Genomic DNA, 21586 nt, shown 5'->3' on the forward strand with positions numbered 1-21586 from the left:
CCTCACCAGAAACCTTACGTGACGCAGTGTGTAACCTGTCTGCTGGAGGGTCTGCTATCCGCTTGTCTCCATGGAAATGTTGTTGCTTTGTCTGGAATGTCCCGGTATGGCATTAAACAAATCCATATTGCATTTACTCAATAACATGGGGTTTTATTGACTTCATAAACTTTATTCTTACTGTGAGTGGGCTCACCCTAGTCAGGCTCGCACCACCTAATGCCTCCGCTCAATTTCATTTATCTCCAGCGACTAGGTCAGGAATCAGAAGACACTAGACCAGGGATGTCCAACCTTTTTCCTCCGGTGAGCTCCTTTACAGAAGAAAAATGCCAGAGAGCTATTCATTTTAGCGGCCACAAGAAATTGAGATGATTTTAAGAAAGAGGGCGAGACTTTGGGAACAGTTAGATGCCTATAAAACATAAACTGTTGTCCATTCATTAGTGCACAAAGTTGGGTTTTAAAATGACACACGTAACATAGTAATAGTCATGTAATTAACCACATTTTTGTTATTCAGCACAATAGTATAATTCCGAAAACCCTTGGCGAGCTACTTGGAAAGGGCTGGAGAGCTACTTGTAGCTCCCGAGCTGCAGGTTGGAGACCCCTGCACTAGACGGTTTGCAAGAACCCCGGAAGTGCGAGTCCGGGCACCAGCCAATCAGTGAAGAGCCATACAATCTGTGTTGGCAACAATTCCTGAGATCGAGGATTTAAAGTTGGAATAAAGAGAATGTTTGGTGAATTTTATCAAGGGGAAAGATGTTATTGCCCTTCTTCCTACAGGAATTGGGAAAAGCTTAATATACCAGTTAGCCCCGTTAGCAACGCATTACATACGTCACAACCAAATAGCAGCGATTGGTTAAATTTAAAAAAGTACCCGCCTACTGTCAAGTGAACAAATTCTAATGCTGCGAGGTCAGATGGTGCCACTTATCCTTATGGCATCACCTGCTGTTTCTGTAGAGATAAATAAGTGCAATGCCGTACTGTGGAACATTCGAAGCAATACCTCCGTGGCGAGAACAATGTGACTGACCTTCCACCAGAAAAGTTACACAGTCCACCTTTAAGTGATCAGAATTATGTTTCCACTACATGAACATTCTCTTATTTGCGATGTTAAAAATGTAAACTATTTCAGGAAGGAGAGTTCTTGGCTACTGTGACAACGGAACTTCCCTGGATTGACGACATTTCAAACATATTTTAATGTGATGGTTGATAAAGATCTTTAATAAACAGAAATGTCTAGATCTCATGATTGAGATTTAGACAACAAGAAGACGTGTAATGACAGTTCAGAATGTTTTTGTCAGCTGCATGGTTATAATCTATAACACTTATAGATCATGGTTTCATATTTTACACATTTTAAATAACAATACTTGTCCAAAATGACTTAAGTCTTGTAAAACTTCTCCCCACGCTAACAGCTTCTTCTCACAGTTTGTTATAAGCTTGAAAAAATGCACTTTGAACTTTGACATAGCACCTTAAAGGGCTCATATTATGCTATTATATGATTTTTCTTATAATGTTTCCTCATCAAAAACATACCTGGAGTTGTGTTTTGTTTCATTCGCACACGTTTAACACATGAATCCTCCTCTCAAGTACTTTATCTTTTGTCAAATAAGCCAGCCTAACCTAAACCAGTTCATTCACTTTCGGTTGAAGAATTGCAGCACTGATAGTAACATTTCACAGTTATGCAATTCTGCTGAATCCTACGTGTATCACATATCACTGTACTTGATTTTTATCTTGAAAAATGCGACTAAAATAAATTTGTTTACAGTAATTCAAAGTTCCGCATTCATAGCATCCTAATTATTCACTGTGATGAGTTTATAAATATTTTTCAGAACTCTCAAAGACCAGAGCTGAATTATTTTGACATTACGAGCTGCGTATGCAATAGATCTGCACTGGGGCAAGAAACAATGAGCTCAAGTATAGAGGAAAAATCTATAACAGGGCCTTCAAGAGAAAGAAAAAAAAAGTAAGAGTTGGGTGTGTCTGGGGAGAGAAAGGGGAAACAATTTTTTTTGAGGCAATGGCAACTTGAATAGGGGAAAATTTACAATGATTTGCATTAAAAGTCCTACATTATGCAAAATGAACTGTTGTTACCACATCACAAACATACCTAGAGTTGTGTTTTGTTTCTTTCACACATGTTCCTTTATCCTTTGTTATTAGTCTGACTGAATACCAGCTCGAGTGTCCCAGCGCAAGTGTCCCATTCTCTCGGTGGGAACGTCCCCCTCCTCCTTTCAGCCGCCCCCATCTCTTGGGCGGCACAAGGGTAACTGCTGTGCTCAGGGGAGAGGTGACATTCTCGCCGGCCTTTAGTCGGCCGCGTCACGCACTGTGATGTACTAAGTTAGAAAATCAGCATTCTATATCATAGCAAAAGGAGAAATTCAATTGGTCAACTGGACAAAACTTGTACAGTTGACAAATTTACTTTCTCCTTTTGCCATGGATTCTACCTGGACGACTGAGGGAATTTACACATATTCTATATCATAATCAAATTAAATATGAATGTAGTGAGACCAAACATTGGGCCTTGTTTATGTCATTTTATCGATCATTCCAAAGCGGGACACATTTTTTCAGTCTGTAATATCAATATAATCTTCATTTGCAGGCAGAAGTTTACTATAAAATTATATTTTAAAATACTTTTTTCTTGTTCCTCATGTCCCATAGCATCACTAACTGTTGATTTGAGAAGAAATATTACTTATTTCCTTACTTACTTGCCACAAACATAATTTGTAAGTAGTGCAACACAAGAAAAAAGCTTAAAGCTTAAAAAACTACAGAATTTGTTCAATTTTGAGATACATATATATAATTATTTTTATGTATATAGATTAAGTAACTTAGTTTCATAAAGGGTACAATTCAAAGGAACTTTCCTGCCAGGGGGACTTTCCAGCTGATTTCTGTCTGACTACATCCTCAAAGGTCAAAATGCTCTGTTTCACATTGTGATGTCATGAATTGGGGTTTTTTCAAGTTGGCAGCTACCTTTTACCTTTAGTTCAGAAGAACTATGCGGGGTATGTGTGAATGAAAACAAACAAAACATTAAACAAACCAGACCTCCAGGTATGTTTGTGATGAGGAAACATTATAACACATTGATGATTTTTTCTTTTGGCCTTGACTGAAACTCATCTCATGACTTGCTTAAAAACAACAATAACAAACCCATTGACTTCTGTTCACCTGTTTGCTCAGATGTGAAGACCCGCCCACTTTAGCTCCACCCACCTGGAGAGTAGCCAATACTAATTCCAGTACATCTCTATCCAGGAAATAAAACATCACTAACCATCAGTCTTTTCTTCAGTAGAATGCTTTCCTTTTAGCAACACGCATACATGGGATCAACTCAGGTTTGATAATCATTTTAACCCAATTCTCATTTTCATAGCCAAGATTATTTACAGTTAAGATCAAGTTTGGATTTAGAAAGGCTAAAGTTAATTAACAATTTTAGTAACACTTATTTGTTAACTATAATAACTCTTTACATGTATACATTTACATAAATCAAATGCTGATTTTGAAATAGTTTAATGGAAAACACACTTCCACCTTGTGATGTCATGTGGCACTTTCAAACTCTATGCACATCTATTAGATGGTGGATTGAGGATTATTTTGGCCTTGGAAGTGCCAATCTTTACTGAACAAAGGTGTAAGGTAGATGTTAACTTGACAGCTTCATGACATCACAAGTTGGAACAGAGCATTTTGAGCTTTGGAAATGTAGCCAGACTAATAATAATGAGTTAGTTAACCATGTGTAAATGAAACAAAAGAAAACTCCAGGTATGTTTTGATGAGAAAACAACATTATAACATGGTTAAAAGCTCACAAGAGTCAAATCTGAGTACTATGGGACGTTTAATATTACCCAACTATGCAGTACTAGACTAAATTTACATTGTATAACTTCTCTGCTGTAGGGTTCATTATCTAGTAGGCTCCATAGGAATGTTATTTCTTTGCCTTGAATGTTACACAATATGGCATTAAACTTATTTTCATGGTCACACCTCAAAAAGTCACACCAAAAGTGTGCAAAAGAGAATGCATGATTTTCAAGGTTAATGCCATGGAACATTCAAGCCAACAAAATAACAAGCAGAGACAAGCAGTGGCAGAAATGTTATATAGTAGATTTTTAAATGTTTTTACTAGACTTAAATGTTTGCTAAATAGACACATAATGTAGGATTTTGTTGTTCTTGTCTTCTGGTCTTTCTGGCAGTAAAGATTTTTCTATTCTTGTGTTTTTTAGTCTCAGAGCTGAGGATGGATCCCGGTGAAGATGAAGACAGCCCCCGGCCACAGAGGTGAGCACTGCCAAGATTTTTTAACAGTATTGGACTTTTAAATGAACTGTGCCAGTGAACAGCCGGCAGCCAGAGTGTTTTTAATCGGTGAAACATTGAATGGGTATTTGGTTAACCATGAACAGCCTTAGTTCTAACAGTATTTGGTCCTCACATACCTCATGCATTCCAAACATAATTATTCACTGCCAAGAATTTATAATCACTTTTCACAATAATGCTAACAACATTTACACAACAAGTTTCCTGATTCCGGACAATTCAACAGTTTCTAATTAGATGCAGACAGCAGAGAGCACACAGAGGACATATTTAACATGTCCACCATGTCCACAAGATTCTTATCCTGATTAGACATCGACAGATATATCAGTTGGTTTTGGTTGATCTACTGCCAAAATAAAGCACACAAAGCTTTATTTTAACACTTTAATATGAAGAAATAACAGCACAAAATGTGACTACACAGCTCTCTGAAAGGTTTGTTGTAAACAAAAGAAAAACATATCTGCTTTGATCAAATGATCAACTGAGCTTATAGGCCATCAGCTGCTCTGGATTCCAAAGAAGTCTGTATCGGCATCGACCATAAAACAACCCATTTCGGTCGCTCTCTAGTCCCAACAATAAATCACTAAATATATTACTTCATGAAACAGCAGTGAGAGAAGGCACTTACAGAATGTTCACTGTTCATCGACATCATTGACACTTTGTATAGGGCAGAGCTGTTAGAGCCCCACCTTCTATATCTCTTTGCACTGAACAGTCCCAGGAGATTTAGCAATTTACAGCCATCATTCACAGTTTTTCTTCTTGAGATGGCAGTGAATAATAATTTTACTACAGGATATTCTTTGATCAGTTGATGTGTGTCTTTTTTGCAGGACTTCTTTTAAATCCATGGATGATGGACATAAGCCTGACTTGCAAAAACAAGGGACACACAGTCCAAAGTAGGTTCACATCAGTACTATTTAAATGATAATAAATGGGACTAAACCAGGTCTGAATCAGGACTGATCCAGGTCTTATCCAGGTCTAAACCAGTTCTAAACTAGGACTAATCCAGGTCTAAACTAGAATTGTTCCAGGCCTGAACTAAGTCTTACCAATAACTAAACCAGGTCAAATCGAGGTCTGAACCAGGACTAAACCAGTTCTGAACCAGTTCTGAACCAGGTCTAAGTCAGGACTAAATCAGGTCTAAACCAAATCTAAACTAGGACTAAATCTGGCCTAAACTAAGTTGTAGCCAGAAATAAATGAGGTCTGATCCAGATCTAAACCAGGACTAAACCAGGTCTAAACTAGAATTGTTCCAGGCCTAAATTAAGTCTTACAAATAACTAAACCAGGTCAAATCGAGGTCTGAACCAGGACTAAATCAGATCTGAACCAGGACTGAACCAAGTCTAAACTAGGACTGAACCAGGCTTAAACTAGGTCATAGCCAAAACTAAATGTCTGAAACAACACTACACCAGGTTTAAGCTAAGCCAAGTCTTCTTTGTATCTTCAGACGGCCTGCTAGGAGTAAAGACTCTATGGGAAAAGCGCGCCGTTTACCGTAAGACAAATAAAAACTTAACTTTAATGTTACAGCATTTGACTAATGTAAGAATGGCTTTATTTTACACAATGTATGAATCATTTTTAGGAGACAGAGAAGCTCCAGTGAAGATCTGGATGGCTCTTCTAAGGTTTTAAATGTCTAATATGTGAACTTGAAATCTTTACTGTCATAAAAATGTAATTGTTTTTCAGCAGTTGTCTGGACTGAGCTTGGACAGAGAACATGAAAATGAAGGAGCAGACAACAAAGTTCAGAGGTTGTATTATATTTTCTATTATTTATTACTTACTTAAAGATGCACTGTGCAAATTTTCTGGAGGAGGATCTGCCACCTGCTTTTCTCCGTGGAAATGTTATGGCTTTGTCTGGAATGTTGCACAGTTTGGCATCAAACATTTCTATTATTAATCAATCCAGTCCAAGTTACAAGTCAGATCTGTGGAGAGGCAACTCTGCTCATAGTCAGAATGCCTGTTTTTGTAGGCGTTTTTGAGCTATAAAACCACCTATAATTGAATAAATATAAGATAGTTCTGTTTAATGTCATACTGTGGAACATTCTAAGCAGAGCAATGACATCAATAAAAACAAGAAAAAAGTTACATAATCCACCTTTAACTTTAAAATCATGGATGTGTGACAAGTAAAAAAAAATCAATTTTATGTTCTATCACAATTTCAATTTGATTAAATTCTTGTACAATACTATAATTAGGGCTGGGTATCATTCAGAAGTTGTCAATACGATACATACCTCAATACATAGGCCACGATATGATACATATCTCGATACAGTGCACTTTCGATTCGATATGATACATTTGAAATGTATTCGATACGGTTCAATAAAAAATAAAAGCTAAATCATGGTTGTGATACTTTGTTAAACCACTTCCTGCGTAAAGTTAAAATGAAACACAAACATTTTAATCATCAAAACAGTGAGTTTCCTTCCTCTGAACAATCAACAAATCTATAGCGCTGAAACCAAATAATTTTGTAAAATATACCAAAAAATACTCAATCAATACAGCAGCCCATGATATCGATACTGTATCATCACATTAAACATTGATATATATGGATATTTCAATATTTTTTAACACCCCTAACTATAATTCAATCAAGAGGAAACTAAAATATATAAAGTACTGGTGATAATGGTGTGAAACGTCAACGTTAGTATTAAACATAAATGCCCAGAATCACAATATGGCCAAAGCATGTTGTCATAGCTCAATCTCAATTTGATTTTTATTATCAAATCTTTCAGAACAATGTATATTTGAAAAAACTAAACACTTCTCCACTTCTCATTTAGATGTTCATTTAAAAGTCATGACTCTAAGAACACACCTGTAGTGTATTTCAAGGAGCATCCCCACAGTCAACAGTAAGTACAGAGATTATATTTTAACCATTAGAGCAAAATAAATGTATGAAATATAAATAGGGATGTAACAATAATCGAAATATTGTGATACCGTATTGTCAAATTTCTCACAATAATATCGTGGACCATCACAATCAAATTACAAGTCTCTTTGCTTAAATTAAGAGTTATGGTGCAGCATTAGTTAAAAAACATGAAGGGAACTACATAGACCATGATCCTTTGCTCCATTTCGGTGTAGACTGCACGAAGATATAACAGTTCTAAGCACTTTTAAGTCTCAGTTCTTTGGATTAAGTCTTGTCAAGGCATGTTGAGAGGAAAAAGTGGCATATTAACAGTTTTGTTGCCTCCACAAAATATCGCAATAAATATCGTACTGTGAGATGTATATCGTAAAAATATTGTACCAAGAGATTTGGATATTGTTACATCCCTAATCGTGAGCCTTCCCACCATATCGTGAGCTTTCTGAAGATATCACAATAAACATCGTACCGTGAGGTTCATACCGTGACAATATTGTATCATGAGACTTGGATATCGTTATATCCCTAAATATAAATATATGAAATGTCTTTTTTTTAACAGAGAGGAGCAAAACATCTCCAATGACGACCTGGGCAGCGTTTTTAAGGTCTATAAGTCAGGGCTGGGTGATATGTTTCGATTTTATTTTTACTCATTAAGTTGATTTTGCATAAGGGCCAATATTATACTATTTTCTGATGTATGCTATTATGTGGTTTCCTCATCACAAACACAAACTAGAGCTGTGTTTTGTTTCATTCACACATTTAACACACAAGCCCTGCAAGTGCTCCACAGTGTTTTTAAATTCCATACGCTTTTGCTAGAATCATTTGCATAATTTCAGCGCTGGAACTTCCGATCTTTACTGAACTAAAGATATAAGGTAGCTGTTAAAATGACCATCTCAAGGTGGAACAGACCTTTTGGAACAGAGCTTTAGAGATGTAGACTCTAAAGGATTACTCAAACATGGATCAATGAAACAAAGCACAACTCCTCATATGTTTGTGATGTGGTAACACATTATAACATTAAAGCTCTCTAGAGTCCATTTAAGTCAAATATAGGACCTTTAACTGTAACTGGGATATTCCTTTGACATTCTTGTCTGTTGCAGGAGCTGGAGGAGAGAATCCTGTGTTATGTAAAGAAGGAGCTGAGCAGACTGCACGGGGTCCTGACCTCCGATTACCCAGAATGCTTAGAGCTGCAGAGGGTGGCCGAGGAGCAGAGGGTCAAAATGGAGGCTGTTCGCTCACTAACTCTCTGCTTCCTCCAAGACATGAAGCGTGATGATGTGGCAGAGCGTCTACAGACCAGTATTACAATTTCTAATCAATCATAAAGTTCCATATTATACTTAACAATGAGGACTAAGGTTGTCAAAAGTATCAAAAATACTAACTACTAACAGATACTAATCCATATTAATCGATACTGAAATCACTGTAGGTTGGTATATTTCCAATATACTTTATTTAGATAAGCACCTGGCTTTAATATTTTCCACTTCGTCTTTGCCAACTGTGCTCCGCTGTAACTGCTCAGGAGCCACTTTTAGCATAACAGTGAGTGTTGTCTTACATTTACCACAGCCACACTTTGACAAATATGGATGATGCTATTTTTAAAGCACTGAACCCACTCCATTCAGTCTCTAAATTTGTTTGTCCATTACAATAAGTTATAATGCATGTACAAGCGAATAATCACTGGTGCCACATAAGAACGTTAGAATGCTACTATTGTAAACACAGGCGCTGCACTGATATCCTTTCTGAACTATAAAAACCTTCAAGAGTCCTAAATATTTTTATAGTTCATGTGACACTCACATATGGTTAAAATTAAGCTTAATGTGAAGAACAGTTTGGAATTTTTTTAGGGCCTCATTTCGTAGTTAGCCACAGTGTTGGAGACATGTGGAGACACTTCTTAAAATATTCCATCCAGTCCTTGTATTTGCAGAGGTCGCTGGTGCTAGGCTAGTGCATGTCAATGGCCATAGTTAGCCTGCTGCTAAAAACAGTCTTACCCACTCCACAAAGCACCCGAAGCAAATCAGTTTATATGCCAGACTATTGATGTCTGTGTTGATAGAATAATGTTTGAAATAAATCTAAACTTGCATCGCATGAATCGTCGCATGTTGAGGGACTATTTTCTCATATATCAGTTCGCCACTGCCAAGCTTTCTATCAGGAAGTACAACTCACTGCTGCTGTTCAGACATAAATCCTTCAAATGCAAGGTTGGTTTTACTTCTAAAATTATTCTATAAACACAGACATTCAACAGTCGGGGTTATAATTGTTTTGCTTCAGGTGTTTTGTGGAGTGGATAAGACTGTTTTTAGCAGCAGGATAACTATGGCCATTGACATGCACTAGCCTAGCACCAGCGACCTCTGCAAATACAAGGACTGGATGGAATTTTTACAAAAGTATCTCCACACACCTCCAACACTCTGGCTCACTGGGAAATGAGAACCTAAGTCCAAAATTCAAAACTGTCTCTTTAATGTGCTTCTGCTACTGGCACCTAGTAGCGAACAGATACCCGATACTGCTTTTGGTATCAGTATCGGTGTATCACTAGATTGAGTACTGAGTCTATATTACATAATATGTCCCCTTAAAAATCAATACTGATTGTGAAGAAGAGATGGGGCCACTGAAATAACAATGAAAGTTAAGAGCCAAAAGTAGCAGATAGATTAGCTGATGGTTCATACAGTATTCTTGGTTGAATTAACACTTCAGCTTAAAGACTGAAAAGTATAATATGGAACCAAAGCAAAATGCCCCATGCTTTTAAATCTTACATGTAACTTTTCTGTTCATTCAGAGAAAAGTTTTGAGGACTGTCAGAGGAAACTGAAGTGTAACTTGAAGCAGAGGTTCCAGTCTGTGTTTGAGGGCGTGGCTAAAGCAGGAAGTCCCACCTTCCTCAATCAGATCTACACAGAGCTCTACATCAGCGAGGGAGGGGCCGCGGATGTCAATCAGGAACATGAGGTCAGACTATGGCACATTTACTTCAATGGGTTTTATCACAGTCGGTTTTAATAGATCCATGTTAGGCGAGCCCATTGTCAGTAACTACACCAGAAGTTGTAATCGCATCTTTTCCTGGTTTGTGACGTAAGTGTGAACAGAGCCTATTGTGTTAGGATTTTAGTGGGAAAAAATTAGATAAAAATGACATCAATGCAGAGTTACCACAAACCAGTATCTGTGTGGAGAGTGATCTGGTTAATTATTAACTGATCATAATTTCAAACCTGTTTAATCCCATAGGTTAGGCAAATTGAAACAGCCTCCAGAAAACAGGACAGACCAGAGACCACCATCACCTGTGAAGACATCTTTAAAGGCCCCGCCCAAAGACCACAGGAACCAATCAGAGCAAAGCTGAAAAAGGCCAGACCAATCCGCACAGTTCTCACAAAGGGTGTGGCTGGCATTGGTAAAACAGTATTGACTCAGAAGTTCAGTCTGGACTGGGCTGAGGACAGATCTAACCAGGACATACAGCTACTGTTTCCCATCACCTTCAGAGCTCTGAACGTGCTCAGCAATCAGAGCTTCAGTCTGGAGGAGCTCTTACAGCACTTCTTTGGAGAAGACAGCCAAACACGCTGCAGCTTCCAACAGCTAAAGGTGAGTCATGGGCAGCTCTTCAGTTTAGGGACCACATGTTGGTCACTAGCTAAGTGGGAATTGGTAAATCTCCTCAGAGGGGCCTTACTTCCCTCTGTCTGCCTGTGGATAACAACAAGAACCACAGCAGCCAATCAGATTATGGCTCAGTGCATCTCCATGGTGACAGAGGTCAGTAATTATGATGCCAAATTGTGGCAGTGTTCATTTTGTAAACTATTGGTATGTTAGTGGTTACTCAGCAATTACTATTTATAAAAAAAATAAAAAATTAAAGAACACAGTGTTCCCCCATCATACGCACCGAGAGTTGCATTTTGTTTTATTCATATCATTTGATGAATTCTGTTTAGGAAGTCCTTCTGAGCTCTACAAAAAAATAAATGAATTTTCCAGGACTTGTATTGTCATTGACCTTTACAGTACATTTTAAATTACTTGCGTGACAATTTTGAACCCTACAAGTAGGACAGAGATTCTGAATAATTTGAATAATAACTACAGAGCAGTTCAAGGAAATAGGGGGTAGGTGAAAACTATAATTTTCTGACTACTCAAGGTTTGAGTGCAGGACAATACGTGATTACTCAACATCTGTGAATCATTGAAATACAACTCTGAGGATACACATAAAACATGGTTAAGTCACTGATTTTGCATTTCTACTTCTCTAACAGAATAACCTCATGGTGTTTATCCTGGACGGTCTGGATGAGTGCAGACTGCACTTAGACTTTTCCAGAACCCCAGAGCTGAGCGACCCTACTGTACCCGCGCCAGTGGAGGTGCTGCTGGTAAACCTGATCAGAGGGACCCTACTCCCCTCTGCCCACCTCTGGATAACCACAAGACCCGCTGCAGCCAATCAGATTCCAGCTCAGTGCATCTCCATGGTCACAGAGGTTGGCAATAATAACTATTATGTTATCATCAACGAAATTAAAACATGTTATGACATTTTCTTGACAACTGAGTTTTGATAAAAACTAAACTACATTTTAATCCTAATATTGTATATTTTATGGGTGTTACATATTGTTACATGTTATAGATTGACTCCACAAACTTGCCATACTAATATTATGGGTTAAAGTCCTCTCAACTGATGAACAATCACATCTTTGGGCTTGAATAAAGGCACCACTTTCTGAAGCTATTGTGAAAAATGCATTTCATTTTGTTTGTCTGTTGACAGAGAAGTCATTGCATATTTTGTTGTTTCATGTGGATAGGCCCAGTAATGACAGAGATATGAACCATAAACCAGGTCAACAAATCTGCAATCTGACAGCTAAACACTTACAATAAACAGTACAAAAAATTATTTCATAAACAGAAATTCAAGGAGGAGCAAAGAGGAGAGACTCAGAGCATCAAAAACAAAAGTGACACATATAAAACATGTTAAAACGTTGTTTGCAGTGAATATAGTGTTTTCAAAACAATAAAAAGTAGCATGGTAATCTATATGTTATGTGTTAGCAGTAGAAGTAAAATGCCCCCCTCTTAATATAATTTTAGAATAATTGTACAATTGTCTCTTCTTGAATTCTTGTATTGAATGCCTCAGGGGTTATGTAGTTGGTATATGTATGTATTTTGACTTTGTACCTCTGAAAATGTTTATTTCATCAATAAAATGAAAATATAATGATTGTGCTTTGCAGGTACGTGGGTTCACAGACTCACAGAAGGAGCAGTACTTCTCAAAGCGTTTCAGAGACAAGGCGAGTGCTGTGATCGCTCATATTCAAACCTGCCACAGCCTCTACAACATGTGTCATATGCCCATATTCTGCTGGATCACTGCTACAGGTATAGTAAGGCTTAATACAGTTTTAATCAAGATTCAGTCCTCTTTCAGTAAAAGCATGTGGTTTGGAAGAGTAACTTTGGAGGAAGAAATTTGATATATATATATATTTTTTTTTATGTTCTGAACATTCTAGGCAAAGCAATGACCTACCCATAGAAACAAGCAGGTGACAGACCCTCTACCCCTAAATCTTAATTTGTTTGTTTGGTCCAAAGTTATTCCTCAATTACCTATAATGAATTCTGAGCATCCTAATTCTTCAATGCAATGACTTTATAAGCTTTTCAAAACATTTAGGAGTAAACTAACAACAACTAATATGCTAACACGCACTTCCTGATTATCGGACAGTAAAACGCTTTATAATTAAATGGAGACAATACACAGCGGTCAGAGTTGCTTCCACAATACATCTGTCCTGGAGCAAGACAAATCTAGCTTTGTATACATTTTAATAAGTTCATGTAAAGTTAATGAAATTTAACTACTTTCTGCGTGCCTGTGTTTATTACCACAGTCCTAGAGCATTTCCTTAGGTCCTGTCCCAGAGGAGAGCTGCCTCACACCCTCACTCAGCTCTACGTGCACTTCCTGGTGGTTCAGGCTAAAGTGACGCAGGTGAAATACGAGGGCGGCAGTGAAGAGGACAGAGCCTGGACACCTGAGAGGAGGAGGGTGGTGGAGGGGCTGGGGAGGCTGGCCTTTGAGCAGCTGCAGAAGGGAAATCTGGTTTTCTACGAGTCCGACCTGGAGGACAGTGACATCAACCCCACTGCAGCCTCAGTGTACTCAGGAGTGTTCACACAGGTCTTCAGAGAGGAGCCTGGAATCTACCAGGTAAGGCAAAAAAGGACAATTTTCTTAAAGCCAGCCCACAAATTTTGATTTTAACATGATTTTTGTTTGTGTAGCTGTGCAAATTGTGAGGCCCTGAGCAGTTTTTAAACTTTTAAAATGTTTATGGTACATTTATATTTTGGGATTTTGACCAACTAAAAAGTGCCGCTTGTACAGTTAAAGACTGATGGATTTTGTGATTTGAGTAGTTTGTTTTTCCATGGGAACCCTGCTTGGAGATAGCTGTGCTAAACAGTTAGCTCTGAAATGATAAAGACCGTTTACAACAATGCAGTGGGCTTTCTACACCAAGCATGGTAGAAGATGTTTCAGAGGAAACACTTGGAGGGAAGGCCCCATCTCATCACTTGTTCAGGGCAAAAAAAAACAAAAAATGTGTACATGAATCATGATAAATATCAAAATTGGGATATGACTCAAAGAATATTGTGATATTTGTTTTTCATTCTAACTATACTGTCTATACTGTATTCTAACTAAAGTTTAAGGTAATACACTTAAAATCCGCTCTTTCACCAGGACAGAGTCTACTGCTTCGTCCATCTGAGTGTGCAGGAGTTTATGGCCGCCCTGTACGTTCACCAGACTTTCCTCAGCTCTGGCTTCAACCTGCTCTGCCCCAAAGGCAAAACAGACTCACTCCGAAAACCTAAACCCAAACTGAAGCACCTCCACCGTGCCGCCATTGACCAGGCCTTAGACAGCCCCAACGGACACCTGGACCTGTTCCTGCGCTTCCTGCTCGGACTGTCTCTGCCCACCAATCACAGCCTTCTGCATGGACTACTTCCTGGTCAGAGGTCGGTAGTATAAGTCAGTATAATTTCTCGTCCTGAGTACTAACTTAGATTTGCCTCACACTTTGTACACTACTACTACTACTGTTTACTATACAAGTAGTAGTCTGATTTTAGATACTTTTGACAACCATATGCTCTACCCATGTCTGTTCCTTGTAGTTCCTCCTCCCACCTGCAGAACACAGCAGAGTACATCAAGAGTAAAATCCATGAGAGTGACTGTGCAGAGAGGAGTCTGAACCTGTTCCACTGTTTGAATGAACTGAACGAGCGCTCTCTGCTAGAGGAGGTGCACCAGTCCCTGAGCTCTGGAGCCTTGAGCAGAGGCAGAGGACTGTCTACTGCTCAGTGGAACGCCCTGGTCTTTATTTTACTCACGTCTGAACAACAGCTGGAGGTTTTTGATCTGAAGAAATACTCCGCAACAGAGCAGGCACTGTTGAGGCTGCTGCCAGTTGTCCAAGCATCACGAAAATCTGTGTGAGTAATGGTTTGTGGTATCAGTATCTTATAGAAGGAGAATTTTTATTTAATTATAATGCTGTTCCCTCATCAATTCTATATGTCCATGCATGTTTGAGTAATCTTGCAACCTCTCCTGGGAGTTATTTGGATCTATTTAAACCCACTTAATACAATATATTTGTATTAAGTGGTATGTATTACATGGTAAGTAGTATACTGTAGAAGGCTCAGCTCACAAGCCTACAACACCCATTCTTCTGCATGACAATTTTTCATTAATATACAATACAGTAACAGTAGCATGATACCAAACAATACATGACAACTTAACAAACCGTCATTTTTCCAATAGAGCATGATGTAAACACAAACTATTTTCAGATCATGAACTTTTCATTAGTTTAAAATACTCCAGTTGTCTTTTTTAAAAAATTATTTTGATCTTTGGCTTTGGTCCGCTCTGCTCCATTCTAGCTACTCTCACTCTGATTGGTCAGAGAGGTCAGATAGTATGCAAGCTTTTGCTGGGGAAGAGCACTACTATCCAAAATAAAGCCATGTGGTCTTATAGGCATTGTGGTGCTCTAGACACCACAATGCCTAGTCTAGTGTTTCCCAAACTTTTTTTCAGGGGACCCATATTTTTAAAGTCACAAACCTTTGCGACTCAATCGACAGACATTATTCATAAATCACAAAATAAAGATGGATTTGACCATTATTGAACATTAATGGGGATATTTTATTGTTGACTGAGTGATCATGTCTCTCTGAAAAATTGAGTATTATTCAAGTTATAAACAATGAAAAACAGTCATTGAACCAGCAATAAAAGATACCTATAAGAAGCCTATTTGGACATTAAATGTAGCCCATTTCTTTTTCTTTTCAACACTCAGTTGAACCAGCAATATTGGAGCCGAATAGTCTGTAGCATTGTATGTTGCAGGCCTACAAGCAGATTGTGACAAGCTGACCCAAAAAAAATACCTCTTGCGACCCACCTGAGAGTCATGACCCAGTCTTTGGGCAACAATGCTTTAAATTGTGACAGCGTGTTAAAACCATGTTCCTCTTTTAATCCTTCTTGGTCATGCTGAGTGGTGCATTCAATCAATCACAGTGAAGCATCAACTCTCGGATTTGGTTATCTCTTAAGGGAAACTTAAAACTTCAGAAAATCAAAGTTGTAAAAAACTAACACTGACAAGCATCCACTCTGTATCATACTTTATTATGCAATAAGAATCATCTCTACCTGACCTCTCCTCTCTCCTCAGCCTGAGCAGCAGCAACCTAACAGAGCGCAGCTGTGAGTCCCTCTCCTTGGTCCTCTCCTCCTCCTCTTCCTCCCTGACTCACCTGGACCTCAGTAACAACCCTCTGAAGGACGCTGGAGTACAGAGACTGTGTGATGGACTCAAGAGCACCCACTGCAGGCTGGAGCAGCTCAGGTCAGACACATCTTAAGTTTTGACAATATATGTGGTCTACTGTTAAAAAAAAAAAAAAAAAAAAACTGCAGAAAAACTACAACTAAATGCAACTTTAGTTCAGTTTTTTGCATTGTGGCTATAAAATTAGTAGATCAATAAAAACATGAATGGAAGTCTAACCATTTGGGATTCAGTAAAACCTACCTCAATATCAAAATGTATGATTATGTTTTCAGACTGTGTGGTTGTCTGATCTCTGGAGAGGGCTGTGTATCCTTGGCCTCTGCTCTCATGTCAAACCCGTCACACCTGAGAGAGCTGGACCTAAGCTTCAACCACCCAGGACCACAGGGGGGCAAGTTTCTGCTGGCTCTGCAGACAGATACTGACTGCAGACTCGAGACACTACGGTAAACACTGATCGTATAAATACAAGACTACGAGTATAAGTACACAGGTAAAGGCACTGCATGTGTGAAAGATACTATTAACAGTTTTTCTTTCAGACTGGAGCCAGGAGGACCTCACTGCCTCAAACCAGGACCCAGGAGATGTGAGTGTCTACAGATAAGCAATCTAATTTGTTTTAAGCCGCAATGGGTAACTTTCTTGTGATAAAAAATCTGCAATAATAAAAGCATAAAACACGGAAGAAGTGAGAGCTTCAGGGGATGGTATCTTAGCTCAGAGTCCAGTGCTCCTCGAGACTCAAAAGCTAACAGTGAAGATGACCATGCTTGTAGTATAAAAACTTACTGTGAGAGTAAAAAGCAGTCAAAAATCTGAGGTACTAGGGCTGAAAGAAAAAACTGAATTGCGATTTAAAAAAATATATATTTTTTTTACACATATTGCGATTTCGATTTCATCCACGATTTTTTTCAAATCAAGTTTCAGTACACATGAACATTTGCAAATATCACAGAAACTTACATCACACCAGAGTCCTGCACCAGGTCGGGTACCTGCAGCTGCCCAGTGTGACTACTACTGTCAAAATCACTAACGTTTTATATTAAAATGATCATCATTATTATTACTGTTACTAATCTGCATAAATAAACTCAACTTAACAACATATAAACCATAACCACTCTAGAGCCACATCAGCCTATTTGACATTATAATGTGTTTAATGAAGCTTTGCCACATTTGTTTACATCTTATAGAAACAAAACTTAAAAGTGCATGGCTCATTTCCTGTTTTGTCATTTAATTAAACTATAAGTGAAAAAACTGCTCTTTCCTTGTACGCAGATGCAGTTCAGCTTTTGTCAGACTAAAGGACACGACTCAGTGGAATATGAGTGTTCTTTCTGTGACAGAGGGGGGATGATGATGATGCTAATGCTGAGTCTGTTCTGTTTGGATATCGCGTTGGAGATGGTTCATGTTTTCAGACATCATACGTGTGCAGGTTTAGTGCAGCTCTTTATGTTGCAGTAAGCAGGATACTGCGTATACATACATCATGACAAAACTGGAATACTCAAAACACCCGATCATAACCGGGACACTGATGTGCATCTAAACACTCTCATTGAGTGGTACAGTGATCTCCAAGGAGGTGCCAGAGCTGAAACATGGGACTGTGAGTCCACAAATCCAGTGTTTGCACTGTCAGACGCAGCCTTGTCTCCTTACGCTCACTCACATGCATCCTTACTGTGAGTGGGTAAAACTACCACAAAACAAAACAGATTATTTTAAGTTAATTCATTGTATTTTCGCTTTCGATTTTCAACGTCTTTGTAATTGAATATAGAAATATTTGAATAACGACTGCATAGCTCTAGCCTAAACCTAAATTTTTTATGTTTTCTCTTTCCTCAGATTTCTGCTCCCTCTCCTTAGACCCAAACACCGCCCACCCAAACGTTCACCTCTCAAACCTCAACACCAAAGCCACACTGGTGAACCTGGACCTACCTTACCCAGACCTCCAGGGTCGATTTGACCACTGGTACCAAGTCCTGTGCTCTGCCCCCCTGCCAGAGCGCTCTTACTGGGAGGTAGAGTGGAGCGGAGTGGTCTACATATCTGTGGCGTATGAAAAAATCACACGCAAAGGAGAAACTGATGAATGCTTGTTTGGATTTAACGATTCGTCCTGGAGTTTGTCTTGTTCCGAAGCTGGGTTTTCGGTTTGGTACAACAGAAACCCCACGCATCTCCTGAACGCTTCCCCTTCGCGTTTTGGGCGGATAGGGGTGTTTGTGGACTGGCCTGCTGGTAGTCTGTCATTTTTTAAAGTGTCATCAGATCAGCTCACTCACCTCTACACCTGTAACACAGTATTCACAGAGCTGCTGGTCCCTGGGTTTACACTCAATTCAGTCGACTCCACTGTGAGGCTGTGTGATCTGATGAATGGATGAGTTGCAATGTTGAATGGAGTTATGACCAATTGATACTTTGCAGCGGGGCAAATCTGCATGTATGTCTGTGGAGCGATGTTCAGCCGTTACTATGGTGCTCACATTAGCAAACACAGCCTGAACTCAAAAATGCAAAACAGACATTTGTATTTTCAGGAACCTGTGATTAGTATGAGTGTTCATGGTCCTGTTTTGGTGTTTAATTTCCAACAAAAAAAGTGAGTGTGACTAAAAACTGAAAAACTGATGCTAGCACAAAATCAGCTCACCTGTTGTAGTTCCAGCTAAATCAGTTTTTATATTCAGATTGTGTAGAAACAAAACTCAGATTTACTGTAAGTCTAACTGGAGTAACAGAGCTCATACAGAATAGAGCCTTCAGTTGATCACCTCCTCAGGGAATGTTGAAGACATCAGAAGACAAGTGAACAATGAATGGATACTGGTGATATGGATGAAAAGAAAGACAAGTTTCTGGATATGGCACATTGAGGCAAACTACACTATTATACTTTTTCCTTCTTTGATGATGATTTGATGATTTCTTTTCCTCCTGAGTCTGTCTCTCCTCTCACTGCATTCACGCCTGTGTCCACTGCTCTGCTTCCTCCAGCAAAGACAGTACGTGGCTCCTCCCACACTGCCCTGCTACAGTCTGTGACTCACACAGCTCTCCCATCCTCTTTCTGGACACTAAAACTATGTTATATTACATAAAAATCTCTCAACAGACCGTTTTCTGAGATAGAGTCGGAGAAAAAGATAGCGTATATTGTTCATTTGATTAAAGCCGATGTAAAGCCCAAAGTGATTCTAAAGTATTTAAAAGTTCATATTTCTGTCATTCCTGGATCTATCAATGTAAAAAAAAAATGACTGAAAGATAAAATCCACCTCTGTTACAATATTTCAGCTGTAAATCCCTATGGAGCTGTTTTCTTGCTGCATTTGAGGAGGACGCTGCGATAACTGTTTTCCTTTCAGACCAAAATAAATGACAACAGAGCGCGCATGGAGGGACACGTGCAAATCAACACGTCTATCGAACAAACATGTGTATCGAATCATCAGACCTGTATCGAACAATTCAATATTATATCGAATATCGTTGCATCCCTACAAGCCGCTCACAGTGAGTACAAATGTTCCAACGTTTCCAGTGCAATATAGAAATCCAAAATGAAAAAATAGGCTTCTATTTTCTTCGGTGTAAAAAGTTACATGTAGTGCTTTCGTTGAGGGAAGAAAATATCAGTTTATAAAAGTATTTGGATATGTGCTGTCAGGGCCTAACTCTTACCCTTTCTTTTCTACATCTCTCCCTTTCTCCCTTTCTATCTTCCTCTCTTATACATGTCTTCACTCTCTCTTTCACATCCCTCCTATCTGTCTCTCACTCTTTCTATTCTACATTTATCTGCCTGTTTCTCTCCTTACCCCTCTCCCACATCTGTCTATGTCTATCCCTCCCCGTCTCTCTTCTACATGTCTGTCTCTCTCTCTCGTTCCATGTCCTCGTCGCTCTATATCCTCCTCTCCCTCTCTTCTTTCTCTGTCCCCCTGTCTTCTCCATCTCCTCCCCCTCTCCCCCTCTCTCTCTCCTCTCCTCCCCCTCTCCCGCTCTCCTCCTGAGCTGTGCAGCAGTAGTGGAGCGTACAGCTGTGACCAGTGTTAACAGGACACAGGGGATGAGCCAGTGTTTATCCACAAGAACAAAAGAGCCTCCCGCGACACAAACCACCTCACTGTTTTACATAAAGGTGGAACTACGCCTCTTTGCTCACATTATATAATTCAACTTTTAAGAGCTTTCAACCATTTTACATAATTACTTCTCACTCGTCCATTCAAAGCTGTACAGATGCATGCAGGTTTCAGTCATTTTTATTCTCCTGCAATTAAGACGCCATTGCTTTGAAAAAAACAACAACAAAAAAAACAAAACCGTTATCACCTACCCCACATACATGCCTTCAGCTCTTTACTCATTTTGATCTCACTGTTTTGTTTTATTTTTTCCAGTGAAGGAAGAAGTACTGGATTAAAGTACCCGTTTAAAAGAATATAAAGTAAAAGCATTTCACACACATTTTCAGGTTTTATGAAGCTTCAAATGTATTGATTTTGATACAGATTTGTGCTGAATTTTGTTCAATTGAAACAAATAAATGGGTTGTTTTTTCTGGCTGTTTTAATGTGTATATTTTTATTTACCTGTCTTTTTTTCAACTATAATAAAAATAAAGTAAAAAGTATCCACATGTCTTAAGTACAGATATCTACCTACATTTTTTGCTGAAGTACAGTACTTTACTACTTCTACTTTGTTACAATCCACCACTGTTTTTTTGGGGGTTTTTTTTATGGCGATACACATAGGATTTGGCAGTGATGTGCTGCCATTTTAGCACAAATTAGATGCTCAGATTGGCAGTTCAAATCCCGCTCTTGACATAAACATCATTGGTTGAGCAGCTGGTGTGATTCCAGCTTCCACAGATGAATGCTGCTTCTGTGTCCTTGGGCAAGACATTTAACCCATCTCACCCCCAGTGTCTGTGTATACTTGTGTATGAGAGTGTGTGCGCAAAAGACCGTGTGGTTTCTTGATGTAAATTGTTTTTAGTTTGAGTTAAAATTAAATAAAAATGTGACCATATCGTACTGTGCGTTTGCTGGAACAATATATTTTTGGGGCTCAGTATTTCTCATGGGCACTGCAATAGTGGGGAGATTTTAGCCATTTTTATGTCATTCAGAAAATAGAATAAATAACT

The 21586-nt window shown here is 38.8% G+C and overlaps 1 protein-coding gene across 1 annotated transcript; it reads left to right on the top strand.

Moving 5' to 3' along the window:
* The first annotated feature begins 3361 nt into the window (after positions 1–3361).
* Positions 3362–20888, top strand: LOC110156185 (NLR family CARD domain-containing protein 3-like). The gene is made up of 20 exons (XM_020920384.2): positions 3362–3425; positions 4338–4392; positions 5280–5348; positions 5915–5962; positions 6053–6095; positions 6160–6224; positions 7290–7361; positions 7953–7998; positions 8512–8713; positions 10242–10411; positions 10694–11056; positions 11734–11958; positions 12724–12871; positions 13390–13709; positions 14250–14530; positions 14690–15010; positions 16276–16449; positions 16668–16841; positions 16938–16984; positions 18265–20888. The coding sequence occupies exons 2-20, from the start codon at positions 4352–4354 to the stop codon at positions 18807–18809; spliced, it is 3354 nt and encodes a 1117-aa protein (XP_020776043.2). The 5' UTR covers positions 3362–3425; positions 4338–4351; the 3' UTR covers positions 18810–20888.
* The last annotated feature ends 698 nt before the right edge of the window (positions 20889–21586 follow it).

The sequence above is a fragment of the Boleophthalmus pectinirostris genome, unplaced genomic scaffold (genome assembly GCF_026225935.1).
Source record: "Boleophthalmus pectinirostris isolate CB_2022bp ecotype Guang Dong unplaced genomic scaffold, ASM2622593v1 HiC_scaffold_1, whole genome shotgun sequence".
NCBI lineage: Eukaryota > Metazoa > Chordata > Actinopteri > Gobiiformes > Gobiidae > Boleophthalmus > Boleophthalmus pectinirostris.

Excerpts from the sequence above, each read along its gene's own strand:
- LOC110156185 (XM_020920384.2), top strand. The coding sequence starts at position 4,352 with ATGGATCCCGGTGAAGATGAAGACAGCCCCCGGCCACAGAG. Across the intron at positions 11,057-11,733 it reads GCAGCTTCCAACAGCTAAAG|AATAACCTCATGGTGTTTAT; the intron begins GTGAGTCATGGG and ends CTTCTCTAACAG. Across the intron at positions 14,531-14,689 it reads GGACTACTTCCTGGTCAGAG|TTCCTCCTCCCACCTGCAGA; the intron begins GTCGGTAGTATA and ends TGTTCCTTGTAG.